General features: G+C 44.2%; 1 protein-coding gene across 1 annotated transcript; it reads left to right on the forward strand.

Annotated features, from left to right (window-relative positions):
- Positions 1–8,681: 8,681 nt before the first annotated feature.
- LOC148872640 (polygalacturonase inhibitor-like) lies at positions 8,682–10,182 on the forward strand. The gene has a single exon (XM_088972668.1). It carries the CDS (start codon positions 8,911–8,913, stop codon positions 9,943–9,945), a length of 1,035 nt encoding a protein of 344 aa, XP_088828794.1. The 5' UTR covers positions 8,682–8,910; the 3' UTR covers positions 9,946–10,182.
- The last annotated feature ends 874 nt before the right edge of the window (positions 10,183–11,056 follow it).

The following is an 11,056-nucleotide window of genomic DNA, read 5'->3' on the forward strand; positions in this document are numbered from 1 at the left end:
CAGCACTAGCGACATCACCATGAGAACCGTGTACATAGAGGACCTGTCTCGGCCTGGGGGGCAGAGGAGGTCGCTCCCATCGTTCAAGTAGAGCCGACCTGGATTAACCTGCCCGTGAGTTGCTTGCTACACGGGACCCTCCCTGCAGATCGCAATGCAGCCAGAAGGGTGCAGCGCCAAGCAGCTAAATAAGTCATGATAGACGAGCAGTTGTACAAGAGATCCTACACGCTCCCCTATCTACATTGCTTGCGGCCTACCGGAGCCGAACTCGTACGACACTCATGAGGGGTTGTGCGGCGGGCACTTGAGGGGCAGGGACCTTGCCCAGAAAGCGCTTCGACAAGGGTATTATTGGCTAACAATGAAGGCAGATGCCATTGAACTTGTTAGAAAATGTGACAAATGCTAGAGACATGCCAATATTCACCACCAACCCGCTGTCGACCTCAAGTATCTCACCAATCCATGGCCCTTTGCATAGTGGGGCATCGATCTACTCGGGCCATTCCCACCAGCAACGGGTGGAAGGAAGTTCTTAGTGGTAGCAGTGGACTATTTTACCAAGTGGGTTGAAGCCAAACCCCTTGTAACGATCACAGCTCGAAATTTCCAAAACTTCTTTTGGAAAAACATCGTATGCCACTTCGGATTACCTCGGGTATTGATTTCCGACAACGGCAAATAGTTTGAAGACATCAAATTCCAAGACTGGTGCCAAGACATGGGAATCCGACAAAACTTTACTTCAGTCACACACCCTCAAGCAAACGGTCAGGCAGAAGTAATGAACAAAGCCATCCTCTGCGGATTAAAGGCACGGTTGGACCGAGCTAAAGGATTGTGGACAGATGAACTACCCAGTGTTCTATGGGCATACCGGACCACGGAGAAGACCGCTACGGGAGAAACACCCTTCAATCTCACCTACAGCACTGAAGCAATAATCCCTACAGAGATTGAAGTGCCTACGCTATGACTAGAAGCATATAGTGATCAAACAAACGAAGATGAGCTACGCACCAACCTCGATCTACTTGATGAAGTAAGGGACCTCGCGTACATAAGGACCGTAGCTTACCAACAGAGAGTAGCTCGGTACTATAATGCCAGGGTCAAGAGATGGAACCTCCGCGTTGGCGACCTGGTCCTTCGTAAAGTTATGGTACCCGAGCCTTGCGCTGGCAAGCTCGGGTCCAACTGGGAAGGTCCCTACCGAGTGAAGCGAGTGCTCAGGGAAGGAACGTATGAGCTCGAGACCCTTGAAGGGAAACAAGTACCTCGGGCATGGAATAAGACAATACTATCTGTATCAACCGAGTAGGCCACAAGCCGCTCCCAAAAACCAAGGGCAAAAATGTCGAGATAACATAACCTCGGCAAAATAAGACCTGGTCGCCTTTGAGGCACGGGCAAACCTCAAAAATAGACTATAAGTCACCCCCAGAACCTAAGGGCAAAGAACGCCGAGCTGACATGACCTCGGCACAATAGGACCCAGCCGCCTCTATGGCATGGGCAGACTCCGAGAGTGGGTCACAATCCACTCCTCCAGCCTAAGGGCTAGAACGCCGAGATAATGAAAAGACCTCAGCAGCATACAATATCTAGTTGTCTCATTGGCATAGCCTAAATGCTTGCAATACCTAAGGCACAGGCACTTCGACCAGGAACCTTGTGACGGATAGCCCTCCTTGGCATGCAACAAGTTAAAGTTATAAGAGACAACCAATGCCAACTTAACCCGAGTGCAGACAGGTCAGGCATGTACCCTACTATGTCACTCACCTCGATGTACACAAGGCTACCCCTACTAAGTGTCGGAATACAGTTCGGGACCACGATGGTTGAGGAACCCACACTCCGAGTAATCATCCTAGTAGCCTAACAGTTCAGAGTAAGACAACCACTTCGGCAAGTAAAAGAAAATTGCGCAAGTATTTGGCGAAAAATGTTCTTCATTATATAGGCTCCACTACACTACATAAATACATTCAATACAAAAGAGAGGAAAATCGAGCTCGCAGGCCCAGAATACAAGGAGCGCTTGACTACTTGGGAGGCTCATCGGCCTTACTCGGGGTTTCTTCAGGGGTTTCCTCAGAAGAATTAATCAGATCGGTGGCGTCAGCCTCCCCGTTGCTGCCATTGTCTTCAGAGTCTGTGTCATCTGTGGCCTGGCGTGCCATGTCATCTGTGATGTTGAAAGAAGTGAAGGCACTTATATCCAGATCGGGGTAGGTATGCCTTATCCACCATCGGCCGAGCTTGAACCCCCTACGGTAGACCTTTGACATTACGTTATCGAACCGCGAGGAATTGACGTAGTCGATGACCTTGGTCTGTTCCAGAGCATCATGAAAGATTTCTGTTTTCTCCTCGATATCGGCCTTGAGAGACTCCACCTCGCGTTCTAGGGCCTCCTTGGTTCCCTTGAGGGCCTACATCTTGAGCTGCGAAGCTTTCCACCATGAGCTTTAGGGCTTCTTGACCAACTCGGAGCCCATTCACCTCTGCCTTCAGTCTATCTTGTTCTCGAGCTAGCTCCTCCCTCTCTAGTGCCAAGGTGTCATTCAGACTTTTCTGGGCGGCGACAACACTCTCCAATTGATGGACCTTGTCCTGTGTTGCCTTCAGCTCGGCATGGGCCATATGGGATGACTCCTCAGTAGCCAAAGTGCACCTCAGGTGTTTATCAAATTGGAAAGTTAAGGCGTGCACGACGGTGCTCGCCTAACAGAAGGGAACTAGTCAGCAAAAAAAATAAAAGAAAAAAAATAGAAAAAGGGGAGAATGCAGAGAAGTGAGATAAAGTGTTTGCTCACAAAAAATGAACTTACCACCATGATGTGGGTTGCCGCGTGACCTCCGAGCTGACCTGGGGAGAGTTTGGCCTAGCTCATGACTTCTGCATTGGTGACGCCCCTCTTGCTTCCGTCGAGGCTGACCTCGGGATCCAAGATGGACTCCTCTCTTCGGTCCCTGAGCTGGACGCTGCCGCGTCTGCAATATGTTGAGCCGACCCCTCTGTAGCCTCAGCGGCTACCCCAACTGAGCTCGGGGCCTCAGTAGTAACCTCGGCTGGCTCATTCTCCAACCCCCTCAAAGCCTCAGGTCTTTGGGGTGGAAAGTCACCCTTCAGATCTATCACCGGAGGGACACTGTTGAGCCCAGACTAGGGATAGGAGCCCGAGAATGATCGGGTTTGGGGAAGGGAACCCTCGGTGACTCCACATGGGACCTTTTGGCGACCTTCTTTGTAGTCCACTTCTTCCTCCTCTTCACTTGGTTAAGGAGCCGGGTAGCCGTGATTCTCTCTTCTTCGTCCATGGGGCCTACAACAAAGTTGACGTTAGTAAATCCAAAAACGACAAGCAGATAAAAACAAAGCGCCAAAAGACAGAAGCAGACCTACCCGAGCTCAAACCGGCCTGAACGAGCTTCTCTTCGGTGATGTATTCCCGATGATCGAACTCAGTTTGAGCCCACGAGTGGAAGGCCTCCCACGTCTACTGGTTGAGGGTGATGCTGGTCGCCTGGGTAGCCACCCTCTAGCTGGTAAGGAAAGGCCATCTTGTGCTGGCCCGGACCATAAGGTAGTCCTGCTTCCAAGCCAGAACCTTGCTCGGGAACTTATGCAGTAGCTTAAAGCCTAGGCGAGGAGATAAGTAGTAGACCTGCCCGTGCTCAGGGGGAGCGCTAGAGGTGCTCTTTTTTATCAGCAGTATGGAGCAGAGTATGTTCGCATCCAAAGAAACAACTTTTCATGGCAGAGGGAATGGTCCCCACTAAATTCCGAATGGAGTTGGGGTGGAGCTGATCCAACGTGATATTGAAACGCCTTAACACCTCGGGGATAAGGGGGTGAAGAGGCAGACGAAGCCCACCAACGAGTTGTTCCCTGAAAATCACGACCTCATCCGGACCGTGCTCCCAAGGGAAATTACGGGTGGGAAGGTTGTAGTCGTACTTAGAAGGAAGGTTGAACTGCTGGATGTGGTCTTGAAGCCTCTCCAATGTCAGAGTAGAGGGACCAAACTGGTCTGGCACCCGACCTCGATGGGAGGTGGACGCCAACTTACTCGAAGCTGCCCATGCTTCATGGGCAGGTCCGGCCGAGGAAGGGTCACCATGACCCGAAGTGCCCACCCCGGGCACATCCGAGAAGCTACTCTCACTAGACATAAGGAGGGCGGGCTAAGAAAAGAAGAAAGAAAAGGAAAGGAAAGACTCAGAGAATCACATGAAATAGGCGAAAACGAGCTGAAAAGACTCAAGTTAGAGACTTCACGCGAGCTCAAAGCGAAAGCTACTTAGCAGCAAAAAAATGCCATAACCCCACTATTTATAGACGCGGACCCAGTGACCAACAGTCAGGATTGGATCAATCCAACGGACCTCAAAGAAACTGGCTGCGGGGCTCCCGACGCGAATTTAATTTAGCGCATTTTTTCGCGTCCGTGCAACATAAAGTGCCTGACATCCACGCGTGAGTTGCACGAGACGTGGGTTTTTTCCCGTAAAGAACCAAATGCCTAGCCGGTCCAGCCATTGAATCACCTAGCACGATAGTGTGAGTAACCGAGCCAAATCCGCCAACGAACCATGAACTCCCCGCATTGGGGCCCCCATCCCCAGCACAGGGAGTAGGGGGCAATTGATGGAGGACGATTTGGCTCAACCCCATGAACCCAGGACACATGCGCATGACCTGGCTTGGTGAACAGTCCAACCTAGCAGCACGATCCCGACTCAGCACGGAGGAAATGCCAAGTCAAAGACAGTCAAATCACTGAGGGCTAATACCTCGGTGAGTCAGTCCCCCGCCTAGCTCGGAGAGCCTAGACTCTCCTCTAAGGGACGCCAAGCTTTTACCCACCTGGGAAGGAGCATCTCGGTGCTTCGAGGCAGGGACCTATCTTCCCTAAAGCACCCCAGTTTGTGGCAGCTCGGCGAGCCGCATGAGGGAAGGCAGGAAGATCTCCTGCCCGACCGTCGTACCAGACAAATCTGGTGATAGCAGCCATGTCCCTCGACAGGCAGCGTCGTGCCTTCCACCTTTAGAAGGTGTCCTACACCTGACAGACACGTACCCAATGGTGACGGCCCCGCACGTGCCACCTCAGCCTTGCCAATAATGGCTACAGCAGGTTGGCAGTGACGGTTATACCCGCCCTGTCAGAGGCCAACGGGGAGAGGTAACAGATTTCTGCTATAAGGAGTTTAGCATCAAGGCGAGAGGGGGATTCATCTATGGTACGCGCGCAATCTCCACTCTTAGTCTTCATCTTCCTCCTTGTTTCTCCTACCAAGTACTAACTTAATCATTGGAGAGTTCCCGCCGGATAACTCCCTCCGGGAATTTTCTTCTTCTCAGGTATCTTCCAGGAGCCAAGTGAGCGCCAGATAGGAGTGAGCGGATCGCGCTACATCAAAAGCAAACATATATGATACCATTAAAACAACAATTCAAATTGAAAATAAATCAAATGTCTTGTACGTAGACTTGAAAAGCTTTAAACAGTGCTTTCGAATCATCGTTGATCCGGATGGTCGGACCATTTGGCCCAGAAACCATTCATGCAACTCGTTTCATTTCACCCTTAATCCATTCTTAGGCCAAAAATAGTTGACTTGATCAGAGAACCGCTGACCCAAGTGGTTGAACCATCGACCTGTTAAGAAGAAGAAGAAGAAGAAGAAGAAGAAGAAAAAAACAAGATTTGCACTTTTGCAAAGGTTGGAGAGAAATCAAATCTCAGGTTTGAGATATGTGACTGTTGCCGCTGCATCTGTTGTCGCCACCATCACCATCGTCATTGCCGGCCGGTGAACTTCAGATCCTCCTCCTTCTTCCCTCCTTGGCTCCTTCCCTCCTTTTCTTTCTCTCTTTCATTTTCTTTGTTTCCTTTCTCTCCTTTCTTTCTTTATTTCCTTTTCTTCTTTCTTTCTTTCTTCTGTTTTCTTTTTAGCCGACAACTACATAGTCTCTCTTTTCTCATATTGATAGAAGCCTAAAAGTTGCCCTAATAATCCAACCCCACCTGATTTTTTTTACTTGGATATTCAAACCGTTAACCCAGAAAACCGTGGTCATAGCGGTTCTATTTCCGGATCATTTTTAAAACCTTGATTTAATAGTGGATATATCCTATAAGCTTAGCACAAAAAAAAAAGACCGAAAAGCACCAAGACAGACATACTGAGAAGTAAAAAAGGGATCAAATACTCAAAAATAGGGGTATTAACAGTCTGATTTAGAGAAGATCTCATTCCAAAACCAATAAATTACTGTGAAAATCAAACAAAATCAAACTATTTTGGTCCCAAGGTCCCGACCAGCAGGTTAGTAAGATCTGCTGGTTGTAGTGGAGACTTAGGATTGAATCCCGCCTGTACCTGGGTTGGGGATAGCAGTTTGGGGGATGGGCTACCCTCGTTGTGTATCCCCTTGGAGCTGAAAAGAAAAAGAAAAGAACATTTTGGTCTGGTTTCTATATGGTTTGTTTATTCTATTGTTCTATTGGGCTTAATCCAATCAGAAAGCCCAAATACATTCCTGCATAAATGACAAACAAAATTCAAATATCAAAATGAATTGTTAACTAATGCCACCTTTTAAAGTCATAAATTTCATTCACAATTTAACAAACATAAACATATCCTTGGGCACATCAAATTACAATTTATTTTCATTGAAATGTTGAGTATGAAGTCCTCAAGAAACACACCGCTATTTTATCCAATGCAATGAGGGTATATATGATTCTTTTTTTATTTTCACTCTTTTTTTCTTTTTATTGAAGAAGCTAAGAGATATCATTTTCTTTTGTTTAGTTCTTTTTCTATAACTTGACATTTTACCTTCTTCATTGATTGGCCAATTACAATTGAAATATATGTATTAGCTCAGGGAATTGTTAATGCCAATGCTACCAAGTAGAGTAGATGACTTGGTTAAATGCATTAACCTTCTTATCTGATCTGCTAATTATCCCCCATCCGTCCAACTCATCCAACTTTCACGAAGAACTCTAATGACAAATGTTATGTTTTAAACTCAAAATCTCAACTGCGCATGCTTTTACTTTTTTTCCTTATTTTTTTCTCAATTTATGAGCTGATTTGCTTTACCATTTGAGTCAAATCCAATAGCACGAACATAGACCTAAAGAAGGGAGCCTTTTCCAATTAGAAAATTTCAGCCATTCTAAGCCCTAAATACGAAACAATTTTGTTTTTCAATAATATGGAATTAGAAAATAATATTTTTGTATTATTTTATCGATGTTCTTTTATTTTAATATTTATATTTCTAGTTTTCTCAATTTTGATAGAAAACTGAGTTTTGCATTTTTTTTTTTTAATTTAAAACCATCATGGATTTCTTTCTGAGGAAAAATAATTTAGTAAGTTTAGTTGGACATAAGAGTGAAACTTCAGTAAAAGCCCATATGTTATTAGGATCAACACCATGGCCCAACCTCGTATTAGGGCAATCTGCAAGTTACAGTACTAGTTGATTGAGGTTTTTTAACGTTTAAGGGGAAGAGCTTATTTTGCATCGATAGCAAGTATTTGTACTGAAATTTGACCATGAATAAAATGCAAAGAGACAAAACCAGGACGATGAAAACCCACTAGCTTAAATCCCCAGAAACATATAAAACCAAAGAAACAAAACCAGGACGATATCAAAACCCACCATGTAGGAAAAGGATATTTGGATGAACAAGGAGGTTGGTTATGGACATACCATCTTTATACTTGTTTTGCTTTGTTTAAGTATTAACTGTTTTCTTTTCTTTTTCTCAGTCAAAACCCAGCAATTCTATTACCGACTAGTACAAGGGACAAAGCTAGGGATTGTAGTAGTAGCTCGACATGGATGTCAATTGGATTGGATTTGATCCAATAGGATTCAATCCAATGTGAGTCCATTATAAATGGATCAGGTCTAATCTAATTCAATAATTATTTGGAACCATTTTGGATTAGTGTAATTCAATGTGTGCATCGTTCAACCTCTTCAAATTCGTTTTAATTTAGATTGGTTTTAATCCAAATTAATCCAATCTATTTACACCTATATTCTTATTTTATATATCAATAAATCAGATAATAGCTTAATCCAATTCAATTCAATATAAATTTATTATAAATGGACCAGATCCAATACAATCTAATAAATATTTTAGACCAAATTGATTCAATCTAATATGTCTTATTGGTCCCCGTTCAATCTGTCCAAATTAATTTTAGACCGGACAGGATCTAATCCAAAACCGACCCATGCACACCCTTACTTGAAACCCATATTTGCACTCCCATTTGAACCGAGCATTTGAGGTTTGAAGTCGATTAAGAATGAAAAATCTCTCAGGAATTCGAATGGATGATATATACTATTTTGCAAGCAAGATTATTCCTTTTCATACACAAACATAATCATGATACGAGGCAATTTGACGTCGCTATGTACCTAAGTCAATCCGTGTTTCGTTATCAACTTCTCTATTTACGCCTACGCGTGATGTGTCTATTCAGTGATGAGCATGGACCATGGACTTTGAATAATGACACTGACACTGTAAATCTAGATATAATAAAGATAAAGAAATGGGTCCTACGCCATTAATTGTCTTGTTCACAGCAGTCTCATTCCAATGCCATTAGTTGAACTAGATCACAGAATTTCATTCCTTGGTTGTGGAACAAAAATCCCGGTTTTGGAAAGTTAAAGAAACTCCAGAGATGGCTGACTTCATCGCTTTGTACTTAACTACAGAGCTCAGAATTGGATGAGATCAAGCAATGGATCGAGCCTCTATAAATTGAAGACCGTTCTCTGCAAATTTTCTCAATCAGAAAAGAAAACGTTTCATCCTTAAAGAAAGGAGAACAATCGAAATGGGAGTTCATGGCATTACAGGTTCACTCTCTCTTCCCCTTGTTTTTCTCTTCCTAGTCTCCTCATCTCTCCCTTCTCTCACCATCTCCGCCGCCTCCTCCGTCCGCTGTCATCCCGACGACAAAACAGCCCTTTTAAAAATCAAGCAGTCCTTTACCTCAAAATTCCCTTCAGACTTAACCCCATGGGATCCCAACACCGACTGCTGTGACTGGGGCTACGTCCAATGCGACGATCAAACCAATCGCGTCAACGTGCTCAACATTTTCAATACTGGCATGGATCGAATACCAGAAGCTATCGGCGACCTTCCCTACCTGGAAATTTTACAGCTCCAGCGAGTCACCAAAATTAGCGGCTCCATCCCCTACTCCATCACCAAGCTTCAAAACCTCAAAATCATCCGCATGTGGAGAATCAATCTCTCTGGCTCCATTCCCGAATTCCTCACCCAACTCAAGAACCTCGAGTCCCTCGACTTGTCCTACAACCGGCTTTCGGGTCCCATTCCGGCTTCCCTAGCAAATCTGCAAAAACTGCGTTACCTTTACCTCGACTGGAACAAACTGACAGGACGCATACCTGACTCATTCGGGAGATTCAATACCACAGGTGGTTTCTCTCTTGATCTATCGAACAACCTTCTGTCTGGTGAGATCCCTGCTTCGTTAGCAGAATTCAACTACGTTTCCATCGACCTCTCTTACAACAAGTTCGTGGGTGACGCGTCCGTTTTGCTCAGAGAGAACGGAGCGGCCCAAAATGTGTATCTGTCGAATAACCTGTTCGACTTTGACCTCTCCAAGGTGAGATTTCCAAAGAACTTGTCGTTTCTGAAGCTGTCGCACAATAGAATTAGAGGAAGCATTCCGGAGCAGATCACCGAGCTGCCTTCGTTGCAAGTGTTTGACGTAAGCTATAATCGGTTATGTGGGAGGATTCCGGTGGGTGGGAACGTGCAGAACATAGCTGTGGGCTACTTTATTCATAATAAGTGTTTGTGCGGACCGCCGCTCCCCAACCAGTGTAAGTAATCCGGCACCGGCGGAAGAGAAGAAAGGGAATTTGGGAACAACGGGACACCATAACAATGTTCAAAATATATATTAATTATAGTATTAGCACCTCCAATAAGGCAATAATCTATAGTCGTCTGTAATTTATTGTTCTTCTTTTTTGTTGTGGTTGCATGTGTGCAACGCTTTATGTGTGATATGTTTCAATTTCAAATAAAATTGTATTTGTTTGCCGTGCAAATTCATTTGTAGTAATACGAATGCGTGGGAGTACAAATCAGAAATGTATAAATTCATTTTTTACTTTGGCTTTTGCTTTAATTTAACTTTTATTGTACTTCATTTGCACTTCAAACAAGGTCAAATTAACTTTGAAATGAAAATAAGGATCCGTTAATTTGTTCATGGGAATAAAGCTATGGAATTGGAATTCGATTCCCTTTCCTATTGGAATGACATTTACTCATTTGAGAGAATCATCATTTCCTCCCCCTCCCTTGGGAATGAGAAATGAACATATGGGAGATTCATTAAACCATTCTGATTCTGAATTCAAGAGAGGTTTTGACCCTAAGACTCAATTTGGAAGGAGTACAAATACAAATATGCATAGTGTACATACATACAATATAATACAAAATATAAGGTTTTGCACTCTACAAATTTCCATTTGTACTCCTTCCAAAATGAGCTTAAATTAATTTTGCATTCAATTTATTTGCATTTCCATGCTTTAAATGAAATTGCAATGTAAATATGGGGGGTAGAAATGATGAAAGTGCATACACTACAACACTTGTTCATTACATGTGACTTGGAACGTGCAATTTGGTTTCAATCTCAAGCTTCAAGAGATCAAGTGCATGGTAATGCAACGAAGCAATATATATATATTAAAAGAAGGCTTTGAGGCAACAGTTCCACCATCCATCACGTGGCTTTTTCAAATTTAGACACATGGCATTTTTTTGAGAAGTTATTAAATCCCGTAACTCACTATCATCATTCAAAAAAGTAGATTTCTCATTTTCTAGAAATTTAGACATGTGACATTTTCTAAGAAATTCCTATTAAGTCCCACAGCCCACTACCAAGTTACACTCCCCAACATTCAAACACATGGCCCTCA

This window comes from Nelumbo lutea, chromosome 2 (assembly GCF_056320005.1).
Source record: "Nelumbo lutea isolate HS-2025 chromosome 2, American lotus-T2T, whole genome shotgun sequence".
Classification (NCBI taxonomy): domain Eukaryota; kingdom Viridiplantae; phylum Streptophyta; class Magnoliopsida; order Proteales; family Nelumbonaceae; genus Nelumbo; species Nelumbo lutea.